Raw genomic sequence first — 23,646 nt, forward strand, 5'->3', positions numbered from 1 at the left:
GTCCCTGAACATGGGCCTGTGACTGGTGCTTAGTGCTGGCACTTGGTGTCCCAGCCATTTGGTGTCTGGGTCAAGGGCAGGAAGACTGAAGAGGCACTCAGGGCTTCCCGGGGGCCCACCGTGGCGGTTTCGGCCAGTCTGACGGTGGGTGAAACGCTTCTCGCTGGTGCTTAGAATCTGGGCACTCTGAGGGTTCCTGGCTCCTGATGCCCAGCCTGGAACAGGCTGCCCGGCTGGCCTATGGCAGTCACTGTGGCCACCAGGCACATGGGGGCTGTCCGGGGTGCCTAGTTCACGGCAGGGCTCCTGGGACTGGAGGCTTGGGGGACACCGCAGGGCCTGCCCGTGGGCTTGGCCTGAGCTATGGTCTGGGGGTTCCTGAGCCATCCCTTGCTACCCTGTCTCCTGTGGCCGCAGAAGAGTGGCCTCATCCCTGCCCCACCCCCACATCTAATCTGGTGACGAATTATGTCAGCTTTGCCTTCCAAACCAGGGCAGGGTCTGCCCACAGCTCCGGCACCTCGGCCTCCACCTGGTGCAGCCACAGCCTCCACCAGTCTGTACCAGCGCCCCGGCTCCACCCCCGCTTCCTGCCTCTTCCTCAAGACCCCTTAGGACTGGCCCAGGTCCTGCCTCCCCTGCCCACAGCCCTGCATGCCCCCGATCACTCAAGGTCAAAGGCCAAGTCCTCCCTGTAGCCCACAGAGCCCTGCATGACCTGCCCCATCCCCTCCCTGCTCCCGCCACGTGGGCTGCTCCTCCAGCTTACCAGGCTGGATCCTGCCCCAGGGCCTTTGCATGGGCTGCATCCTCTTTCTGGAATGTTCTTTTCCTGGATCCGTGTCATTGCATCCTCAGCTCCTCAAACATTGCTCACTTCCGTCTCCGGCCTCTAGCCCCTCCCTCTGCCCCTGGCCGTGCCCTCCCCACCACAGCACTGTCACCTCCCAGCATGGTTGGCTCTACAGAGCTCCTGTCCCTCAGGAGAGCTCTGGGGCGCTGGCCAGTGGGCAGCACTCCCAGGTGCCTGGCTCTGGAGCGGCCCAGCACCCCACAGGTGGACCGTAGCTCCAGGAGCACCAGGGCGGGCCCTGCGAGGTGGCCTGCAGAGGAGGGCCTGCTCGGAGCCGCGGGTGGGCCTGGGCAGGATGCCCTCAGAGCCTCCTCCGGGAGCGGGCCGCAGGCCTGGGTCCAGGCTGACCTGGGCAGAGAGCTCCCAGGCACCCCTGGCCGCCTCCTGGCCGAGTGACGCGACCCCAGGCCCTCTGCCCTGGCATCTCGGCCTCCCCTTGGAGAGGCCCCCCGTGTGGGTGGGGAGTGCCCCCGGGGCGGCTGAGCTCCTTCACGAGCTGTGGCCAGAGGGTCTCCCCCGCTGCCCCTGAGCGTGCAGAGGGCAGCGGGGGAGACGGGGCCAGGGCCAGCGATGCCCCGCCGTGTCCAGGGAAGCTCTGTCCGCGCGGGGCCCGTACAGCCTCCCCCAGAACTGAGCTGAGAGGTGCGACCCGGACACCCGACCCACGAGGCCAGAGGTACCCAGTCTGTGCCCCAGTAGGCCACCACCCAGTGGGCAGGAGAAGAGGGGGACGGGGGTGACGGGAGGGCAGGGCAGGAGGTGGCCGGTCTGCCGGCGTGAGGAAGAAGCGGCTGCCGAGTTGGCGGTGGCGGCACAGCTGTGCGAAGGCCCTGTGGCAGGACGAGGGTGACCTGGACAGGATGAAGTCAGTGTGGGGACAGCAGCCAGGTGGGGCCTGGCAGGTAACGGGGCTCTGTTCTGGGGACAGTGAGTGGCCCTGCCAGAGGGCACCGCCTGTGTCTTAGAGGCTCCCTCTGGCCACATGGCAGGAAGGGGTGCAGTGGCAGCAGGGCCCTGGAGGGTTGGGGCTGAGCCCTGGGGTGGCGGCTTGCTGTGGGCACCCCCAAGGCCAGGGCAGGGGCGCCCTTGTGGGGCGCCAAGGGCCGTGTCGGGGCGCATACGCTCAGTCCTGGCCAGCCCTGGGCCTCTGAGCAGCGGCCTCCCTTTTTTCCTCTCCAAATGAGGCCAGCGGAGCCCGAGGACGCCCTCGGCCAACGGCTGGCCATCAGCCCCCCGAAGCATGCTCCGGGGACCCAGTGCAGTGAGCCCAGAAAGGTCCCTGTGCTCTGGGGGGTGGACATGCAGATGCGGAGCAGAGGCCTGTGCTGAATGTCACCAGGCGGGTCAGATGGTCTCTGTCAAGAGCAGAGCCTGGTGGCCTGAGCAGCGGATAGCGGGCAGGGCAGGCGGGCCCTGGTCGGGTCCAGCTGGGTGCAGGGTGGGTGCTGACCTGGTTCCTGCGTTTGCTGGGGACCCCTGGCGACCCCCTAGGGCCGCCCCTGCTCGGGGCCAAGACATCGACGTCCTTAGACCCTGGGGATCAAGGGGCAGGGGTGTGTCCTGTCTTGAGCTGCCCAGGCCCCGCCGCTTGCTGTCGCTGCTGCCAGCCCTGGGGTGCGTGGTGACTTCTGGTGTCCCTTCTGGTGACTTCCAGTCTGTTCAGTGGGAATCAGAGGAGGAGCCCGGAGGCATCTTCTCCTTTCTGATGCTCCTGTCTCCTCGGCTCCAGGAGCGGGCAGCCAGGGCTCCCTCACCCCTCCAGCAGTGACCTGTCTCTCAGAGCTGGGGAGGAGGGTCACTGCATGGGGACAGGCCCGCCTGGGTTCTGGGCACCGGGTGGCCCTTCCTGCTTTGCAGCCATGCAGCTCCTTGTTGATTCCCGGGAGCTCTTTGCATATGGCGCGCCCTGCCATCTGTGGCCGAGCATGGGCAGTGCACTCCACCTCCTCTCTTGCGGGTGTTGGTTGTCCACGGTGACCAACTTTCCTCGGAGCTTCCTGGGTTTGCCGTCAGATACGGGAAGCCCTTCCCTGAGCTGGGGTTGTCTCAGGTCTCCTCGAGCTAGTGGCCCCTCTCCCGGGGGTGTCCTGGGGAAGCTGCAGGGGCTGCGCTGACCAGGCCGCTCCTGGTGGCTCTTTGCTGTCCTGGGCCGTGCTCTGGACTGTGGCTGAGGGTCCCCTGGCTGCGTTCTCCAATCCTGCACGTCTGGGCCGTGTCCTGGTGCAGCAGGGCATCTGTGTCCTTCTCGGCCGGGCAGCTGGCCCTCTCCTTGCCTCCTTGGGGCTCGGACGCCCTTCGAAGTGCCGCGTGCTGCGTGGCACTTTCGTGGCTCTGGATGGAGCCCAGGCCTCGTGTGCTCGGTGGGCTCTGTGCTGAGCCGCGTCGCTGGCCCATGGATTTTCCTTGCCTTAAGGCGGTGGAGGCAGTGGCCAGAGCTGCAGCCAGCACCGGCCACCTGCGGGGACTCCCCAGCAGCCAGCATCACTGCTGTGTGGGGTTCCGCGAGGCCCGGGGAGTCAGCTGTGCCCGTGGACAGGGCAGTGTGTTTCTCCGGGAGGTGCTACAGTGTGGAGCTGGACGCTGGGTCAGAGAGCACCGCACAGCGCCCCGCCTCACCCTGCGCTGGCGGCCACCCCACACCCTGCAGGCCACCTTGCCTGGGGACTGGACGGCTGAGCCCCGGCTCCAAGCCTGGGGGCCCAGCTCTGGCAGGCCACTCTGTCCTGTGGCGGTGCCCAGCGTGTGCACTGCGCAGGGAAGAGTCTCGGAGCCTGGGAGTGCAGACGGGGCAGCCCTGCCTGCCTGCCCTCAGGCAGGACCTCATGGCGATGGCCTCCTGTGTCCTCCTGGCAGAAGTGTGAGCCAGAGAGACCTCCCAGGGTAGGATGGAGCCAGAGGGTCTGGGGTCCAGGCCGGGATATTTTGGTTTTTTTGGTACCAGGATTGAACCCGGGATGCCTCTACCACTGAGCCCCATCCCAGCCCTCTTAGTTTTTATGTAGACAGGGTCTTGCTGAGGCTGGTTTCGAATTCACAATCCTCCTGCCTCAGCCTCCCCATCACTGGGATGACAGGCGTGCGCCCCGGCCTTTTGTTTGGTCCTGGGGTGGAGCCCAGGGGAGCCACCGGGAGCTTCATCCCCAGCCCATTTTGTTTTATTTCTTTATTTTTGAGACAGTGTCCTGCTAAGCTGCAAAGCTGACCTTGAGCTTGCAATCCTCCTGCTTGTGCCTCCTGAGACTCTTATTTTTTTTGCGGGGCAGGGGGTGGTACTGAGGATTGAACCCAGGGGCACTCAGCCGCTGAGCCACGTCCCAGCCCTATTTTGTATTTTATTTAGAGACAGGGTCCCACTGAGTTGCTTAGCGCCTTGCTGGGGCCTGGGCTGGCTTTGAACTCGCGATCCTCCTGTCTCAGCCTCCCGAGCGGGCGCCACAGCCCCGGCCTCCTGAGAGGTGGTGCTCTCCGGGGAGCTGACTTGTCCCCGTGGTGCACTGATCCCAGCTGAAGGGATACTCGCAGCCCTCGCCACCGCCTGCCAGGCCCCACCTCTGTCTTGCTCTCTGTGCTGGGGACGGCCGCCAGGGCTGTGGGCGCACTGAGGACCCGGCTTCTGGAGCATGAACCCGGGGACTGCTCAGACCCCGCACCACGGCACCGTCCAGGCTGCCAGCCGGGCAGTGAGCTTCCTGGGGACCTGCGCAGGTCCACTGGGAATGGGGCCGATGGCTCCTCAGCCTCTTTGGTCCTCCTGCTGTCCCTGTGGCCACCCATGCTGCTCAGGAGCAAGAGCGGCCTCTGCCCACGGGCACTGCTGGAGGACAGCCGAGCTCCAGGAGGGGTGCCGGGAGCACCCCACCCCAGGGCCGCTGGAGGGGCATCTGCCTCTGCTCTGCTGAGGACAGGGGTACGAGAGGGGGCCAGGCCCAGGCCCTGGGACCCTGCCCAGCAGTGCCCTTCCCGGGCCGATGGGGGGGCAGCGGAGCCTGGTGACCTGCTTCCTTTTTACCACTGGAGCCGGTGGGGAAGCACGTGTCCGCCCGCCCTGTGCTGGGGGGAGGGAGGTGTGACCCGTCCTGTCCCCAGGGCCTGCGCCCCCTCCCGGGCGGCCCCTGTGGATCCCTTCCTGCCGGGACAGCTTGAGGGGAGTCGTCCCTCAGTCTGGCCTGTCGCGCAGGTCCCCGCGTCCCTCTTGTGGGCGTGTGGCTGTCCCACACACCTGCTCTGACACCAGGCCCCTCCAGGCCCTGGAGAGCGGGCGTCGGGGTGGGCACCCCCCCGCTCCACCTGCCTGCCAGGACCCCTGGGCAGGTCTCCACTTGCCTGGGCAGTGCCCGGGGGCTGCCCAGCTGCTGGGGAGCTGCCCGTGAGGCCTCAGCAGCCTTCCTGGGGCTGGTGCCTGCGCCCTGGGGACTGCCTGGTGCCTGGTGGTCTAGAGCCCGTGGCCGCCCCGTGGGGCCCTGGCGTCCTTCACCGGCCGTGGTGCCCGTGCCCCCCCCTCCCTGGCGTCCTCTGTCGCTCAGGCCAGCGTGGAAGCTGAGATGGGCAGGGCCCCAGTGCGCTGGACCCCGGGCAAGCAGTGAGCGGCCATCTGAGCCCCCCGCCGCGGCGCTGGCTGGAGACGCCGTCCTGCACAGGCGGCTGTCACGGGCTGGCTGGGGCCTGCTTGTCTGTGTTCTTCTCCCTGGTGCTGGGAGGGGACCCGGCACACCTGGGGTGACAGGCACGGCTGCTGCACCTGCCACCTCTGGTGTCCATCAGCTGACCCGTCGTGGGCTGTCCCCTGTGCCGCTGACCCGCAGGGCCAGCTGCCACAGCACCGAGCCTGTGTGGTGGCGGCAGCACCTTCCTCCGCGGCCCCACCGAGCCCCTCCTCGGCCAGCGGGGGCAGGAGCCAGGTGGACAGCTCTCCGGCTGACAGTGTGGGGAGTTCCTGGTCAGGTGCTCCTAGGACTCGAGAGCTGCTCGGCCCCCTCCGCTGACACTGTGGACTCACGCCTGCGCCTGCCGTGGCGTCCAGGGGAGCAGAGGCAGTACCTGGCCAAGCAGTGCCCCTAGGACCCATCCAAGTCCACGGGCATCCCGAGGTCATTTCTGTGGCTACCTGGGACAGTGCCCCAACCCGGCCGACAAGTGACCTATTCTCACGTTTGTGTATCCCCAGGGGCCTGGTGGCTTCTTTGAGCAGGTCACTGCTTGCAGCAGAATCTCATCCCTGTAGATGTAGTGACCCAGGCCCAGGGGGCGCGAGGGCCAGAGAGAGGTGCCTGCCCTCCAGCCCCTCAACCACAGCGCCAGGCGAGCCGCCAGGCCTCATGGCCTGGGCCCTGCAAGTGGCAGTTCCTCTCTGGGTGTGTTTGTAAGGGCAGTTGGGGTCATTGCTACCCAGTCGGCCTCTGGTCCCCCAGGCTGGGGACATTTGCTGACGGTGCCATTTCTGCCTCATCCAGTTGGCCACAGTGGCCTGAGGCCCTCCGGGCAGAGGGGTGGCAGGCCTGCTCTGTGGTGGGGCACTGGGGGCCCCGGGTGCACCTCTGTCCCTAGTGACTCTGCGTCCTGACCGCCACAGCCCCTGGGCTGGCAGCTCTCACCCCCATCTTCCTCTCGAGCAGCCCTCGGGTTCCTCCTCGGGAGGGGGCAGTCCAGACCTCTCTGTAGCCAGGTGGCCACAGGCAGAGCTGCAGTGGCAGAGTGCCTGGCCCGTGTCCTCGGGGCCTCTTGTGGTGGGGATGGCCGGTGCAGAGCCAGGCCATGAAGGGCCCTGACCGAGGGCCAGGATGGGCGGGGCGGCACCCCATGGCAGGGCCTCCCCTGGTGCCAGCACTGTCCCAGCAGCCTGGTCCAACTCAGCCCAGCCTGGCCTCCAGGAAGTCCCAGGTCTGGAGGGTGGACAAGGCCTGCAGTCTGCGGGGCAGCCGGTCAGGGAGAGGTGAGGAGCAGTGCTGCCGGGCCCGCGCCCCATGGCTCCCTTCCAGGAAGGCTGCGTGCACCACCGGGATCCAGGAGTGTCCGCTGGCTCTTGCTGTGTGACCAGCACGCGCAGGAGGGCCGAGGCTATGAGCAGTGACCCACGTCACCGCGGTTTCCAGGCCTGGGTCCAGCAGTGGCCATCACGCAGCCAGGGCCCTGGGCTGGAGGCACGGGGCTGGCCTTGGTCTGCTGGCTCCGCACGTCCTCCCGGGAGGCAGCGGCTTCCCCTGTGGGGTCTGAGAGCTGGGTGGACGCGGCCACGCACCTGGCCCCCGAGCCTCCAGCCGGGGCCCTGAGTTGTGGGGCGTTGGTGCTCCTGTGGCCTCCGGCCTCTCTGTCCTGGGTGTAGGACGGCCCCCATCACCAGCCCAGCCCCCCGTGCTCCGGGGCCCCAGCAGGGGTGGGCCTGGGCAGTGCCCGGGTGTGGGGAGCAGCCTCCGCCCCGGCTCCTGCTGCTGGGGAGGCTCAGGCCTGTGGCCTGCTGACCCTGCCTGACCGGAGCGAGGACCAGGGACCCTCCCGGCCAGGAAGGGGCGTGGTCTTCCGGCAGGTGCTTGTGGGCAGCTGTCTCCCAGACCCAGTGCTGCCCACCTCGAGCTGTCCGGTGCGTCCCCTCAGGTGCTGGAGGCCCTGGCTTCCCCGCCTGTATCCCACGCTCGAGCAGAGTGATTGTGGGTGCAGAGACCCAGGCCATCCCCGGGGATCGGATCAGATGAGCATGTGATCTGAGCAGCTCTGGAGCTTTCTGTGGAACACACCCATGACACCAGGTGCCTGCCTTGGTGGGAGGTCAGCAAGGAGGACTGGAGCAGGTGACCACAGCCTCTGGCCCCTGGTTCTGTCCAGACCTGAAGCTTGCTGCTCCAGCCTCCTCAGTTAGCCAGGGTCTGCGGGCGTCTCCTGTGGAGGTCAGCCCACCACTGCTGGGGGGGGTCTTGTGGTCGATATGAGGGAAGGGCGTGGCCATGGGCCAGTGAATTTTATTTGTAAAAAGAGGTCGTGGGGCTGGCTGGGGCTGGGCTCAGCGGTAGAGCCTCACCTCGCCTGTGCGAGGCCCTGGGTTCCGTCCTCAGCACCACGTAAACGTAAGTAAATAAAGTTAAGGTGTGGTGTCCACCTACAGCCAAAAAAGACCAGGTTGTGAGGCTTTGCTGGGCCTTGAGGGCCCCCCCCTTTTTCTTTGTTTTGCCGGGGACTGAACCCAGGGGTGCTTCACCCTGAGCCACACCCCAGCCCTTGTTGTTTTTCATTTAGACACAGGGTCTCACCAACTTGCTTAGGGCCTCGCTAAGTTGCTGAGGCTGGTTTTGAACTCATGATCCTCCTGCCTCAGCCTCCCGAGCCGCTGGGATGGCAGGCGTGTGCCACGCGGCTCCCTGGTTCTGTTGAAGTCAAGACAAAACATCCTGATATTTCCACTCCCAGCCTGTTTCCCCGTTGGAGGACAGTCCTGGGTGGACGGGCTGGCCAAGCCCGCACCTGCTCCCAGGGCTCCTGGCCCAGGGAGAGGGTGGGGCTGAGACCAGCTAGGGACAGGCTGAGGAGGTGTGGCCGGAGGGCTGCCCTCCACAGGGGCCTGTAGAGCAGGTGGGGTGCAGACAGCGGCTTCCTTCCACAGGCCCACAGGAGTGTGCGGGGCAGGGGGATGGCGGGGGGGCAGGGGTGCGGCGGCTGGGGGTGCGGCGGCTGGGGGGCCTTCGCTCCAGCAGCCCTGAGGAGCTCTGTGGGCCCCGAGGGTGGAGGTGCCTGTGGCCCCTGCATGGGGGGCAGCCGCGGCAGAGTAGGGGCTGCCCTTCTCCCGTCCACTCCCCTCGTGGGCACTTGGCGCCCAGGTGCAGCGTGGGCGCAGGGAGCTGGTCATGGCGGGAGCTGGGCGGGCTCTGGGACCAGGCCTGAGGATGCGGAGTGACCAGTGTGTCCCAGGCCAGCCGCGTGGCAGGGGTGCAGGCCAGAGCTCCCTGAGGGTGCTCGCAGCAGAGCCACGTCCAGGCTGTGCTGGCCTTGGCTGAGGCTTCATCCTCGAATAGGGAGGGGCACAGGGGTCGGGGCAGCGGGACGCCGAGTCCAACGCATGGGAGCACACTGGGCCGGGCTGTATGTGGACACTGGTCTCCCACCGTCACGGGGGCAGCAGGCAGGGTGTCCACCCCCCACCAGTCCCAGCAGGGACAGCACATGTGCCATGTCCCATGCACCCAGTGCTGAGCACCCAGCCACGTCCAGGGCTCCCTTAGGCCTTTGGAACCCAGCAGCCATCTTGGTGGTGGACCCACTGTGTGCCTGGGCCCAGGTGCCAGCTTCACCTCCTCCCAGATCCTGACCCCTGTAGCTGCAGACGGCCTGCCTCGCCGTCCCCTCCTGGGTCCCTGCCCTGTCCCCTCCTCTCCAGCACACTCTCCTGGAGAGGCCCCTGGGGGAGCGGGGCTGTGGGCAGCTCGGCAGCACCTGCCTGCGTCCACCCGCGGGGCCAGCGGGCCCCTTCCTTCTCCCACCCTCCGCCCTGCGTTCCCTTTCCGTCACGGTCCTGGGATGGAGCCCAGCACTCCAGCGCCCAGCACCAGGCCAGCACTGCTGACGGACATTAGCCGCCGGCCGGCTGCTGGGTTCTCAGCCTCTCCCCTCAGCCTGGGGGCCGGGGTCCCGGGAACAGCAGGACCCACACGTCCTTGGTTTCTGCTTGACAAAATGCCCAGGCCCCGGCCTGCTCAGTGTCCCAGAGGGGGACAGCAGCTGCTGGGGTCTCGGTGCCCTTCAAGGTGGGGAATCTGATGCGTCCCTGCTGCTCAGAGAGGACTGTGCACTGGGCCGGTGAAGGCCACCTGTGACACCCGTGGGGGCTGCCGGCCTGGGTCCTCCTCACAGCACACCTGTGCTCGACCTCGGTGTGTCACATGGCCTGCGGCCACCGTCTCGCGTGTCTTCAGCTGCGAGGCCTGGTCAGTTGGTTCTGTGGGTTCTCTGCCCCCCCAGTCTCCTCCTCTCTCTGTCCTCTTGCCCTGACCAGCACCTGCACCACGCGTGGCGGTGCGTGCTTCCCCGGACTTGGGCTTCATACGTTTCAGGTGAGGGCAGCGTCCCCTCCGCACCACCCCTTCTCTCTTGAGCTCCTGGTCTGCTCTGCTCTGCGGCTCTGGGGTGGCCCTTGGGCAGGGAGGCCAGCACTCCACGGAAGGGCCGATACCGGCCTTCCTTCAGTTTCTTGGCCGCTGTCCAGCACGTGTGGCCGCTGTGCTCCTGGGGTGGAAGCCGGGGCCTCCTGCATGTAGGCGACTCTGCCACAGGGCTGCCCAGCCCATGTCCATGGCTGTCTTTATACGTGAGTCCATTTGAACTCCTGAGGGCCATTCTGGACGGGAGGTTTTCCACCTGTGGCTGTGGGCAGCTCAGGTATTTTCAAAGTCCTGTGCATGGCCACAGTCAGAAGAGGTGACTCAGCCCAGCCGTGACTGGCCTGGGGCCCACAGGTGCCCGACTGCAGGGGGTGGGGGAGGGAGGCGGCCTGCATGGGCGACCAGGCGGGGGCTGCCCAGCAAGGTCCAAGGCCTCTTGGCCAACGCCTGAGCCTCTGGCCTGCCCCGCTGGCTGGGGGCTGGTTCCCCGGAGCAGCGTCTGGGCCTGGACCACCCCGAGCTGCTGTTCCCCACGTGAGAGGGAGCCGTGGGCAGCAGCCACCTGGACTGGCTGGGGCAGGCCTGGCACTCCAGACTCTGCAGGGCTTCGGAGGGCCGCGTCACCGGCATCGTGAACATGTCATCCAGAAGTTGTGGCCGCAGGGGCTCCTGCTGTGGGTCTCACCAGGGTACTGCGCCCTAGGGACACTGGGCCATGTGTGGTTGTCACTACCGGGAGCTCCTGGCCTGGAGTGGGTGGAAGTCAGGGTGCTGCTCAGCACCCTGTAGGCCCCCGCTCGCCACCCTGGAGAGAGCTGTGCAGTGTCCGCAGTGCCCAGGGGGCCCTTGGCTTAGCGCATAGGCTTTGGCGTGCCAGGGGGCCCCACACGGCTGCATGTGGTGCACTTAGGAGAGCGAGGCCTCAGGCACGGCCACTGGGTGCACTGCGGGCAGCTCTGCTCGCCCTGGCCTGCATGGGCGCAGGACCTGGCCCAGCCACCCATAGCTGTGTATCAAGGCGTGTCAGCTCCTGGGCCACTGTGGACCTCTGTTTCTTCCTCAGCAGTTGGTTCTTAGCGTTCACAAAGTCTCAGTTGGCAGTGGGGGGGGTTGAGGTGCAGGTGGCCTTTGCCACGGAGGTGGGTGAAGCACCCGTCTGTGGGACCAGGTACCTCACCAAGGCCGGGAGCCCTGAGTCTGCCTCCACCCGCTTCTGGAGACAGGAGCCCGAGGGTCTGACAGTGCGTGTTGGGGAGGTCTGTGGCGCCTGGCCTCGGGCGGTGCTTTTGCAGCTGGGGCGCACTTGTCTTTCGAGGTGGGGTCCACACAGCGCGAGCTCGTCTTCACCAAGTGTGAGCTCAGTTCGTAACACACTCAAGTGCCGTGCGGCCACCATCTCTAGCTCCAGAACATTCCATCACCCCAAAAGGAGGAAGTCCGTCCCCACAGGCAGTGGCCTGTCCCCTCCCATCTCTAGACCCTGCAGTCCTGGGCGTGTTCTGGCCGAGGAGTCTCTGTGGCCTGCTCTCACAAGGTCCCCCTGCGGCTGACCCTGGAGGCAGCCCGCCCTGTCCCGCCGATCCTGGGCTGGGCCGCGCCCTGAGCCCAGGGCTTGTTCTGGGAGCTCTGGGCACAGAACCGTCCCGCTGCCTCGGCCCCGGGCCTGGGGACCCAGCCAACTGCTGCTCGCTTGCTGGTGTCCCGTGGGCTCCGCGGGCAGTTCTGCTGCGGGTCTCGCCTGGCGGCGTGGTCGGCAGAGCATGAACTCCAAGGGGGCTTCGCTCATGTGTCCTGTGCCCCAGGGGTGGCCGGGGCTCTGGTGCGGCTTTGCCCACTCTGCCCGCATGGCCTCGCAGGGAGCCCTGAGGACACACACCTTCCTCGCTGCCCCCTTCCCCGTGTCACAGCAGGGGCCGTCGGGTGGCCAGCAGCCCTTGTCGTCCTCCCCAGCTCTCGCCCGTGCCGGAGCCCCTGCCTGGCCTGGCCTGGCCTCCCGGCAGTCTCCAGAGCAGGAGGCCAAAGGACACGTCACCCAGCACATGGGGAAGTGACCTGCTCCCTGAGCCCGTGGGGTCCTGGGTCCCCACCCGTCCTACCTGCTTCTGCTGCTCGGGCAGCCTCAGCCCTCTGCACGGCGTGTGCCGGGCGGCAGGGAGGGGGACGAGGGACCGTTTGGAGAGGTGGGGACGTGGGGCCTCTGGGGTGACTTGTGAGCAGGTCTGAGCAGGGAAGCAATCCCCGAGGGCAGCTGAGGGTGCAGCCGAAGGAGGCCCGGGGAGGAGCCGTGGGCTGGAGCAGGGGGGCAGAGCTGGAGGGGCTGGCTGGGCTTGTCCAGGGCAGGGTGGGCGTCCCCTCCTGCTGCGCCTGCCCACCTCGCAGGCCGCCCCTTTCATGGAGCTGGTCTCCCTGCCCCTGTCCGGCCGTCCAGCCCCGGCTCCCCACAGCTGCGGCTGTGGCCGGGATCAGCAGGTGTCTTGGGGGTGTGGACTGAGTGACCTCCTGCCCCCCTGCTCTGGGCCTCCCGGGCGGGCGCGGCCGCTGACAGAGCCCCCCTGCGGGCCCTGTGCCCTGCCCACCTCCTCCCCTTCCTTCTGCCCTCAAGGCCCCTCGGCCCCCCCGGGCCTGGGTCCAATGACGAGCTCACCCTGGCCCTGCCGACCTGGCCGGCCTCCCTGGGGTGCCGGGAGGTGGCCCATCCCGCTGCTCTCGGCCTCAGGTTCCAGCTGAGGCCTGCTGTGCCAAGAGGCGACATCTGTTCATCCGTCAGTCAGTCAACGGTCAGACCAGCCGGGGAACCAGGAAGGGGCCGTGGGACGGGGCAGGGGGATGGCAGGACGGAGGCCAAGGCCAGGCAGAGGTTGAGAGGGTCAGGAGAGACTGAGGCAAGAGGGCCTCGTGCCCATCCGGCAGGAGGTGGGGTGGCTGGCGGTCCCCTGCAGGCCTGGTCAGCCCTGGCGCCAGTGCTCCTGGTGGACAGGGCGGAGCAGGGGGTCAGGGCTGGGCGGCACAGGGTCCTCGCTGGCCCTCAGGTGGGGAGCCCAGGAGGAAGGGGACCAATCTTCAGCCCAAGCCTAGCTGTCCTGGGGGGACGCCATAGCCCAGCCCCACGTGGGCACAGCCGCCTGTAGCTTCTGCGACTACTTTTAAAACTTGATTTCCTCAGAAACAGCTGGGGGGCTGGGAGGAGCCCCGCAGGACAGTGCCCCAAGCTGCGCCGCTGCCCCCCAGTCTTCTCTGCCCCTCGGCCCTGCCCGCCGCGGCCTTCCTGGACCTCCTGGTCCCCGTCACCCTGGGCCCTCGGCCAGGGCTGTCCTCGGGCGGTCGGGCCGTGCTGCGGCTGGCACCTCTGCCAGGCGTGGGGGTGCTGGGCTCCCTGCGTCTCCTCCCAGGGCTGTGGCCCCTCTGTGTTGGGAGGTGGCGGTGCAGAGCCCAGGCTGGGCTGGCCCAGAGGCCCCGGTGGCCCTCACCCCACCGCAGCCCGCGGCATCCTGCCCTCTGCCTTCCTCCCGTGCCCAGAGGCCCTTGGGAATTGTGCGGTGAGCTGCCTGCTGAGCACCCTGTCCCCTCAGCACCTTCCGCCAGCACCAGCTTGGGGTGGCCACCTCCCAGGGATGTCCCTCAGCCAGGAGGGCAGTCTGCTGTGTGGCTTCCTCAGAGGGGTGCCCACGGGGGGCCGAGCTCTAGCCCTGGCCTCCCCCAGCCTGGACGTCTGCGTGGCCCGGCGGCCCCTCACTTGCGGCCATTTACGCTGTAGCTGAACCCCTCGTGGCCCCACCCGGCTCTGGGCCGTGCCCCACCAACACTGCCACCTGCACCGCTTGGTGGTGCCCGGGGCAGGACTGGGCCCCGGGGATGCCGTACGGGTGACCACAGACGGGCGTCAGGACAGCGGGAGTCCCTTCTCTCGGTTCTGGAGGCCGGAAGGCTAGCCCCGAGCTGTGGGCAGGGCCGGCCCTCAGGGGTCAGAGCGGGAACCTGCCCAGGTCCCTCCTGACGTCGGACGGTGGCATTGAGTGTGTTCCTCGTGCGTCACCGTCCTGCCTCCGCCTTCCTGTGTCGTCCTCCATGAGCATCTGCGTCTGTCACTTCTCCCTGGGGACGGTCGTGGGCCACCCGGCACAGCTTCTTCCAGCTGGTCATAGCTGCTGACCCCATTCCCAGCACGGTCACCTTCTGGGGGTTCCTGGGGCACAGGACGCGGAGCCCTGGTGTGCCCAGGCCGCGCAGAGCCTGCCAGCTGCCCATGCTCACGGGACCCCCAGGCCAGCGTCAGGGTCCCTGTCGAGGCTCGCAGAGCCTGCCCTGCCCCCCGGCACCGCCCGGACAGAACCGTGCCCCCACCGACCCTGTCAGGTCCCCTTTGACACATACGGGGCTGTGGCCAGCAAGGGCAGGGTGCACGGCGGGCCTTCTGTGTGCCCAGCCAGGGCAGGGCACTGACCGGCTGAGGACGCACATGACCAGGGTCACTCTGGGTGTGGAAACAGGTGTGCAAGGGTTGGAGGCTCTGCAGGGACAGGCCAGCCCAAGAGGGCCAGCAGGGCAGCGCTGACCTGTGTCCCCAGTGTCCCTCCTCCTTCAGGACCCTGGGCAGGTCAGTCCCACACCCCAGGCCCAGGCCCCTCCTCTGTTCTCCACGCTGCCCGCCTGCCAGGCCTTGATGAGTTGGGAGGGCCTGGGGCTGAAGCCCACTCCTCGTGCCCTGGTCCCGCCTCCCCACAGGTGGTCATCGCCCCAGTGGGAAGAGTGTGCCTGCTCCCCGGAGGGCTTCGGGGAGGGGCTGTGTCTACTTGAGGCCTGTCCCAGCACTTGGTCCTGGTCAGATCCTCTCGCCTCCTTGACCATCAGTCTCCTCTTCTCAGAAGGGAGAGTTGGGAGGTCCACTCGAGTGTCCTTGGAGGAGTCCAGGCCAGGTTGTGGTCCGTGGCCTGTGCGCCGGGCCCTGGGTTCCACCCGCAGCGGCTAGCCGGTGCCTCAGGGTGAAGGCGCCACCTTCTGGTCCTGCAGCCCCTCCGCCCTGAGCCCTGGCGGACACTGCCTGGTGGCACTCCCGCACCCCCTCCTGCCCGGAGTGCCTTGCCCTGGGGCACAGACTGGCCAGGGTGGCCTCCTCTGCAGCCAGAGGCTGCCAGGGAACAGGGCAGGATGGAGGTCCCTGGCCCTTCCTGTGCCCGCTCCCTTCTGCCTGCAGGGGCTGTCTGTGCTCAGCCCAGGGGCCCGGCCAGTTCCCACTGACCACAGCTCCCCGACTGCTGTCCTGGCCCTGGGGACCTGGCTGTGGGCTGAGCTCCCTTCTGTCACTTGATTTCCCTGTGACACCCGGGACCCAGCGTCTCAGCAGTGGTGGGTCAGGTGTGTGCATAGGCCCCACACGACCAGGGTGACACCAGTGCAGCCAGGTCCCCATGCTGCCCGAGGCTGACAGTCTCCCAGCCTGTGCCACCTCTCACCTGCTCTGGGACCCCAGCCCCCAGTCCAGGGTGACGGTCCAGTCCTCATGGCCTGCACACGGCCCGCGGCTTGCGTCTCCCTGACGTTGGCCCCTGTGGGTCTTCTAGGGTCCAGGAGCCCAGCAAGGGTCAGCCTGGCGGGGGCTCCTGCTGACAGTGGAATGGCTTGGGGGCAATTCTTGATGATGGGATGGCCAGGGAGGGGTCCTGGTGACAGTGTGGGATGACTGGGGACAGGGGGTGGCTCCTGGTACAGTGGCAAAATGGCGGGGCATCTGCAGGCTGAATGGCGCTCTTCTCCCCTCAGGCTCGGCGCACAAGAAGTCGGGCTCGTCCGAGGTGAGTTCTCCTGGGGGTGAAGAGGCAGGGCGGGGCCGTGGTCCTGGGGAGGCTCACTGTCCAGGCCGGGCGCCGTGGCAGGCAGGTGAGCACAGACTGTGGGCAGTGATCCCGCGTCTGCCCTGCAGTGTGGAGCAGGGACGCGCCCCGCAGGTGGCCAGGAGGGTCTGCCAGGCTGAGCAAGGCGGCCGAGGCCGGGCCTGGACCCCCTGAGCTGCATCTTGGTCTGGGCGCTGCCACGAGTCCTGGGGAGGCCCGCGGGAGTCGTCCTCCCCAGTGTCTGTCCCTTTGCGCCCTGCCCCAGCTGCCCACCCCTCTGTCCCCTCCTGGAGCCTCCCAAGTGTCCTGGATTTCAGCCAGCGGTCCAACTACCTCCATCTACGCTGTCAGTGTCGGGAAGCCGTGTCCTGGGCAGCAGGGAGAGCCAGGCCTACTTCCCAGGAGGCCCAGGTGCTGCCCTGACAGCTGGGCAGCAGAGCCCATGTGGCCACCGTGTGTCCACCTGGGCCGCCCCGCTCTCCGGCCCTTGGTCCCTGACAACCCCCCGGGGGCAGGGGGAGCTCTTCCACCTGGCCAGGGTCCCCTGCTACACGTTCGACTTTGGGTGTGGCCCCTGGGCACCTCCAGGGCCAGTAGGGCCATCTGGAGGAGTGACATGGTGTGGGCACAGTGCCCTGGGGACTCGGGTGTCCATCCCTGGAGAGCCGCCCCCTGGTGGCCAGCAGGGAGAACCCGCTGAGCAGGGCTGGGTGGAGGCCAGGCACCCGAGGACCAGGTAGAGGTGGACGGGCTCCCTGAGTGGCACAGGATCGGCACTGGTTCGAGGTCAGTGATGGCCAGAGAGGCCATGACCCGTCTCTGCCCCTCCTCCCCGCTGGCTGTGTCCCTGCAGGCTCCCCAGAACAGCAGGGAGTCCTGAGGGGTCAGTGCCTCGTGCCCACCTGCTGGGACAGCCCTGGCCCCGCAAGCCTGTACAGCCCGGCCTGCTCCCCACGCGGGGCCTGCTCCAGAGGCGCTGCCCCGTGATACGCGGCTCTCCTGAAGCAGGAGCTCCCGGCCTGGAGCCGCCAGGGGCCGGGCAGTGCCGCCCAAGACCTCCCCGTCCCCGTCCCCCGGGGCTGCCCGACCTGCCAGCTTGCCTCCAGCGGCCCCAGGCCCTGATGCTGGTGTGAGCACTTGCAGTGTCCAGAGCTGGGCACTGTGGGCCCCTGGACGGGCCTCCTGCTCTGCCTGGAGCCCACCGTGTCCCCAGGCCCCACCTGGCCTGGGCCCGGGCTCCCATAGGCACAGTAACAGGCCCCTCGCCAGGGCTTGCAGAGCACAGGCCGCCTCGTCCACTCAACTCCTGTTTCGTTGTCCCCAGGCCCCATCAGTGACAGGACAGCCCGGCCCTGGCCACGGGAAGAAGCTGGGTCATCGAGGCGTAGACGCATCTGGAGAGACCACCTACAAGAAGGTTCGTTCCTACTCTTTGTGGTGGGCTGGCTGGGGACATGCAGTGCCCAAGGCCGTCTGTGTCCACTCTGGCACACGGGTCAGGTGTGGGTGTGGTACCAGGGTGCGGCCCTGGGAACGGCTGGGCCTGAGGGAGGCCCTGTGTGCGCTGTCCTGTCAGGTGACCTGCAGACCTGGGACGGGCGTGTGGGTCTGGACCAGGGGTGACTGGGCTTGGACTGCAGGGGACACAGAGTGACGAGCCATGTGCCGCTCCCTGTGTGGCCTTGGCTGGCACATGGCAGCCCAGGAGGGAACCCGAGGCCCACAGTTGGCACTGCCCACCTGCCGTCAGAGCCACAGAGGACACGCAGCCGGGCATCACTAAGCCGTGCCCTGAGGCAGTCCTGGTGGGGCGCAGTGGCCCTGCCTGTCGTCCCAGCAACTGGGCAGGTAGCACGGAGGAGATGGCAGGCGGGAGCCCGGCCTCAGTGACTTGGCCAGACCCTGCGTCAGAACGGGACAGGGCTGCGTGTGGCTCAGCGGTGGACCCTGGGTCCAGCCCACCAGTGCAAGACAGGAGAGCGCCAGGGCAGGCGGGCTGGGGTGGCTCTGGGGGGCAGGGGCCGGCGCCTGCCTGGCTCTGTGCAGGCCTGGGCTCCATCCGGCACTAACCTGTGGCCGTGGAGGGAGCCCCGCGGAGCCAGGACAGCCTGGGCTGGCGTCGGGCTCCCTGGACCCCAGCCGGCAGCAGAGTCTCGATGCACTGTGTCTCCGCAGACCACCTCCTCCACCCTGAAGGGGGCCATCCAGCTGGGCATCGGCTACACCGTGGGCAACCTGAGCTCCAAGCCCGAGCGGGATGTGCTCATGCAGGACTTCTACGTGGTGGAGAGCATCTTCTTCCCCAGGTGGGCTGGCCCGGGGCCGGGGCCTGGGGCTCTCCTGGCACTCAGATGCGGCCCTGACTCGATGCCCCCACCCCCAAGACAGCAGCAGGCTCTCTGGGCATCCCGCGGCCTTGAGTGCGGCCCGCCCGTAGCCAGGATGCGGCTGCTGCTGGACCACGGGCCTGGCGCGGTGGCTTTTTAAGCTAGGATGGTGGTGCTCGGGAGGCCCGGCAGAGCCTCGCCTGGCATGCGCAAGGCCGTGGGTCCAGCCCCAGCACCACAAATAAGGAAAAGTGGAAGCCTGATTCTCTTCCACCTAAAGGTGCCTGTAGGCCATCCCTGGGGCTGGTCAGGAGGTTCCATGGCGTTGGAGGCCATGGGCTCCTTGTAGTCGCTGTGCCCTGCCATCCTCCACGTGTGGTTTCTGTAAACAGCAATTTCTGGGTGGCTGCCCAAGCTCCTGCCATCATGTCTGCATTCCAGCAGCAGGAGGGACAAGAGGAAAAGGGCCCATCAGTAAATGGCACACATCCTTCTGTGCTCCCCTCCTGTCCCCCTGGCCAAGTAGTCACATGGCCATGCCCAGCTGCAAGAGACGGGGGGTGGTGTGGCCTTACCCATCCTGGCAGCCACATGCTCAGGAGCATGGTGGGCTCCATGGCTAATGAGGAGGGGGCAGCCTGAGACTGGCCACAGCGACTCTGTCCCAGCAGGAGCCCTGTGGCACTGGCAGGATTGGGTGTTCGGACATGTGGGGAAAGGCGCCCCGAAAGCCACCGGCCCTCACAGTCCCCTGCGTCCCTCTCTACAGTGAAGGCAGCAACCTCACCCCCGCCCACCACTTCCAGGACTTCCGGTTCAAGACCTACGCGCCCGTGGCCTTCCGCTACTTCCGGGAGCTCTTTGGGATCCGGCCTGACGACTACTTGGTGAGTGGGAGCCGCCCAGGGCCTGGCCAGCCGCAGGTGGGCCGGGGCCGTCCAGCTAGAGCCTGCCAGGAAGGACGCCCGAGCTCACCACGTGGGACCGTCTGCCAGCGGACAGACATTGTGGACCCTGGTCTCGTGGCCCGGCTGCCGTGCCCACGTGGGCCCCGGCCCCTCGGGCAGAGCTGACGCACCGCTCAGCTGCAGCAAGCCTGGGAACAGGTCCCGGCCTGTGCCTCGCAGGGCTGTGCGCCGCCCTCTCTGGGCGCCTCCCTCCGCCGGAGGAGGCCAGCGGTGTCCCTGTCTTGCAGTACTCCCTGTGCAACGAGCCACTCATTGAGCTGTCCAACCCGGGCGCCAGCGGCTCCCTGTTCTACGTCACCAGTGACGACGAGTTCATCATCAAGACTGTCATGCACAAGGAGGCCGAGTTCCTGCAGAAGCTGCTGCCCGGCTACTACATGGTGCGCGGCCTGCGTAGCCCCCGCCCCGCCCCGCCCCTGAGGCCCCTTCACCTGCAGCTGCAGGCCCCACTGGCTGTCCCCAGGCAGGGGCAGGGAGGACACTTGCTGCCACTTGCCCCCAGCCCCCAGGAGTCCTGGGTCCCAGAAATCCTGTCCCTGAGCAACAGTGTCTCTGGGCTGCCCCCCAGGGCCAAGCGATGGTGACTCAGGCAGGGGGAGGGGACAGCCTCCAGCCGGTGCCTCACCAAGGAACAGCTGTTGGGTGGGTGTGGGGTGGGCTCCATCTGCCTCTCGGCCCCTCATGACTCACACAGAAAGGGCTCGGCCCCTGGGTGGGAGAGGGCAGGATGGAGCCATGGCCCCAGATGCGGGTGCAGGGTGGGCGTCCCCTCCCCTGCGGAGCCCAGTGCCGGGCACGGGGACTGCCCTGGCCGCTCGGTCCAGCCTGTGCTCGGTGCCCTGCTGGGTCCTCCTCTGTTGGGACGCTCAGGGGAGCGCTGGGCTCTCCTCAGCGGGGTCACCACCTCGGACTGTGAAGGACCAGTTTGTTTTTGCCTCGAGAGCCAGGCCTGGTGGGACAGGCCCGGGGCCCGGCCAGGGGCTTCACGACGAGGGCCCTCTCCTGGGACCCGGGGGCTGCGGGAGGCAGTGGTTCAGAGGCTCCGCTGATGCCGCCACCACCCTCGTCTGGCAGAACCTGAACCAGAACCCGCGGACGCTGCTGCCCAAGTTCTACGGGCTGTACTGCGTGCAGTCGGGGGGCAAGAACATCCGCGTGGTGGTCATGAACAACGTGCTGCCGCGCGTGGTCAAGATGCACCTCAAGTTCGACCTCAAGGGCTCCACATACAAGCGGCGGGCCAGCAGGAAGGAGAAGGAGAAGAGCGCGCCCACCTACAAGGACCTGGACTTCATGCAGGACATGCCCGAGGGGCTGCTGCTGGACACTGACACCTTCAGCGCCCTGGTCAAGACGCTGCAGCGGGACTGCTTGGTGAGGCTGCCCCGTCCACCGCCAGCTCATCCCCGCAGGGCCCCGGGCCCCGCATCAGGGTGCCCTGGCCATAAGCCCAGGCTGCCCGCCAGGAGCCCTCTGGTCCCCTGCCCATCAGATGGGGCGTGCTGCATGCACCGCGGGCTGCAGTGTCCAGGTGGCGAGCCCGCACCCTACGGAGCCTGCACAGGCTGTCAGTGGAAAGAGCCGCACGTGGCTCCTGCTGTGTCCTGTGGCCTTGGCCAGGCGCCCCGGCACCCCAGGCCGCCTCCTCCTCAGAGCCGAGGAGCGGAGGCCCCGGCCTTCAGGAGCGAGCCTGGGTTGTGGTCCCAGCCTGACTGACCACACCCGGCTCCCAGACCCCTCCCAGAATGCAGCCAGACCCTCCGGAGCCTGGCGGCTCCCCGCCATCCCCACGTCCTGGGCATCCCTGGCCCAGGTCCCCGCTGTCCCCACGTCCTGGGCGTCCGTGGCCCGGCTCCCCGCTGTCCCCACGTCCTGGGCGTCCTCCCTGCCGTCCCCACGTCCTGGGCGTCCCTGGCCCGGCTTCCCACTCCAGAGCGAGCTCGCCCTCACCTGGGCACAGGACTGTTGCCCGGGCCTGGGCCGACCCCTTGTCCCTGGGGGGACGATAGGCCTCGGGTGGCTGGGGTCCCTACTGGGCCTGCGTCCGGCCGGTCCAGCACCCTGTCCCTGCCAGGTGCTGGAGAGCTTCAAGATCATGGATTACAGCCTGCTGCTCGGCGTGCACAACATCGACCAGCAGGAGCGGGAGCGGCAGGCCGAGGGCGCCCAGGGCAGCACGGACGAGAAGCGGCCCGTGGGCCAGAAGGCGCTGTACTCCACAGCCATGGAGTCCATCCAGGGCGGGGCTGCCCGCGGCGAGGCCATCGAGACCGATGACACGTAGGTGGTGTGCAGGCCAGCGCTGTCCCCTCCATCTGGTCCTCGTCTGCACTGGTGCCCATGGGAGGGTGGTGACGGTGCCCATGTGTGGACAGAGCATCCAGAGACACCTTGCCGGTGGCATGGGATATGGTGCCCACCTCTGGGGCATTAGGGAAGTGACATGCCATGGTTCTGGGCCCTGGAACTCAGTGACAGGGGCACTCTAGGTGACAGGTGGAGGCAGCTGGCTGGGGCCAGGGCCAAGATGCGACCAGGCACGATGCCCTGGGGCGGGCACAGCCCTAGGCCACCGCCGTGGTGGGAACTTGGCAGCAGTCTGGGCCAGCTGGGCGGCTGCAGGTGCACAGCCCGGCACAGCTGCACCCTGAGCCCGTGTCTTGGCGTTTTAGGGTCTGCGGGGCCGGCAGGGAGCAGGTGAGCTGAGTCTGCCTGGGGTGACCTGCGTGACAGCCCTTGGGCTGCCTGGGGCCTGGGGCTGTGGCAGCTTTGGGGCAGCTCACCCACGTGACCTCACTAACTGCACCCCGCAGGGCGCGGGTGTGGCCGAGCGTAGACTAACGCGGCCGCAGAGTGTGGGGTGCATGTGCCTGTGCCCAGCCTGCGCCTCGAGCCCAGGACCTGGGCAGCACCCCACTCCCAGTGTGGAGTTGGAGCAGGACCCTGGGGGCCACCCAGGCGCTGCGGGATGGGTGTCCTATGCTGGGCCCCACCCCAGCTGCCATGTGGGAGCAGAAGGCCAACCCTGCCATTGACTGTGCGCCCCCCCACCAGGATGGGCGGCATCCCTGCCGTGAATGGCCGCGGGGAGCGGCTGCTGCTGCACGTGGGCATCATCGACATCCTGCAGTCCTACAGGTGCCCGGCCACCCGCCTCCGGAGCCCTGGGAGGAAGAGCCTGGGGGGCCCTGAGGGAGGCTGGGGGGACAGCCTGGGGGATCCTGAGGGAGGCTGGGGGCCCTCCTGGAGGCTGACCTGCCCGTCCCTCTCCTGCAGGTTCATCAAGAAGCTGGAGCACACCTGGAAGGCCCTGGTTCACGATGGGGTGCGTTGCTTGCTGCTGCTTTTTGCCCATCAGCACACGAAAGCCCTGACCATCCCCTAGGCCTAGGTCAGGAGAAGCACAGGCAGCCACCCAGGGAGGGGACCGCAGGACCCACACTGAGCAGGAAGGGGTCCTCGGGACAGCTGATCCATAAGTCAGTGTCCGGCCAGTCTGGTGTGCGGAGTCCTGCTCTGGGGGCCGAGGGCAGCATGGCTCTGCTCTGATCCCCACCGTCCCACACGCGTCTTCCCGTGCGCACCGGTCGGGTTGTCACATGAAGTGCACCGGGGCAAGTGCGCGGGGCCTGAGACCCCGTCTGCCCCGCAAGCGGCAGCTCCAGTGTCCTTGAGGACTGAGACGCACTGCGGTCTTGTGGGTGGCGGACTCCTCCTGCAGCCCCCCGCTCAGGCAGTTCTGACCAGCGTAGGCAGTCTGCCCAGTTGAATGCCCAGAGGAATGCTGGAAGCATCCAGAAGCAGAAACTTCCAGAACACGCACCAAGCAGGTCAGGGTGGCAGGGCGTGGCACAGCAGCAGGGCTGTGGGTGTCGTGAGCCTCGCCGGCTGGGTCGCCTGTCCCTGATGGGTCAAGCCATCTGGTCCTGCTCGGCCAGCCAGGTCTTCCCTCTGCTGCTGCTCCACACCCCTGGCACTGTCCTTGTCCCCAGGCCCAGGTGGGCCACATCCTCACTGCAGCCAGAGGAAGGGCACCGGGGCTGGGCAGGGCCAGGGGGCTTCACAGCACTGGCTCGTGCCCCAGGGCCGGGACGTGATCCCATCCCAGGGATGTGATCCCATGCCACCTCAGCCAGGGAGGCTGTAGGCCATGTCACATCACAGCCATGGGGACATTTGTGGCTGGGAAGCTGCTGGCCCAGATTGGGTGGGGGCGGGGACACTGTTTCTCACCCTCTGGCTGCAGGATGGCCCCTCCCCACCCAAGACTGGTGCCCTGCCAAGTTTGAGAAGGGTGCTGGGGACCAACCGTGTGCCAGGCTCCCTGCCTGCTGTAACCTGCTGTGTGCTGTGGCCATGGCCCTGTGGTCTGCCCAGTACCGAGGACCACAGCTGGTCCACAGCTGCACCACTCTGCGACTGGGCACAAAAACAGCCAGAGACACCTGTGCGTGGGGCGATATCTGCCAAGCAGGCGTCGGCCAGGCCCCGCCCCCGTTTCCGGGTCCCGCAGGTCTCTGGGTGCTGCCTCACCATGTCGGACCTCTGTCTGCAACGGGGGACCCCCTTCCCTGCCACCGTTTCCCGCGG

At 67.6% G+C, this 23,646-nt stretch overlaps 1 protein-coding gene across 8 annotated transcripts in view; it reads left to right on the top strand.

Moving 5' to 3' along the window:
• Pip5k1c (phosphatidylinositol-4-phosphate 5-kinase type 1 gamma) overlaps window positions 1–23,646 on the top strand; it is a 35,693-nt gene that overhangs the window by 2,351 nt on the left and 9,696 nt on the right. For 6 of the 8 annotated variants that reach the window (XR_006851623.2, XR_006851626.2, XM_046444129.2 and 3 more), the window contains exons 2-10: window positions 15,691–15,722; window positions 17,086–17,178; window positions 17,937–18,067; window positions 18,858–18,975; window positions 19,284–19,436; window positions 20,131–20,430; window positions 21,131–21,336; window positions 22,111–22,194; window positions 22,333–22,381. Coding sequence is in view for 4 of the 8 variants with exons in the window: in XM_046444129.2 (XP_046300085.1) it covers window positions 15,691–15,722; window positions 17,086–17,178; window positions 17,937–18,067; window positions 18,858–18,975; window positions 19,284–19,436; window positions 20,131–20,430; window positions 21,131–21,336; window positions 22,111–22,194; window positions 22,333–22,381 (1,166 nt within the window). In the remaining 4 variants the exon portion in view is untranslated. Of the gene's footprint in view, window positions 1–1,698; window positions 1,742–15,690; window positions 15,723–17,085; window positions 17,179–17,936; window positions 18,068–18,857; window positions 18,976–19,283; window positions 19,437–20,130; window positions 20,431–21,130; window positions 21,337–22,110; window positions 22,195–22,332; window positions 22,382–23,646 lie in introns of those variants that run through there. The other 2 variants (XR_009226768.1, XR_006851625.2) reach the window with 2 other exon arrangements.

This window comes from Marmota monax, unplaced genomic scaffold (assembly GCF_021218885.2).
Source record: "Marmota monax isolate L192 unplaced genomic scaffold, Marmota_monax_Labrador192_F-V1.1 WCK01_AAM20220418_F8-fsc00102, whole genome shotgun sequence".
NCBI classification, from domain to species: Eukaryota; Metazoa; Chordata; class Mammalia; order Rodentia; family Sciuridae; genus Marmota; species Marmota monax.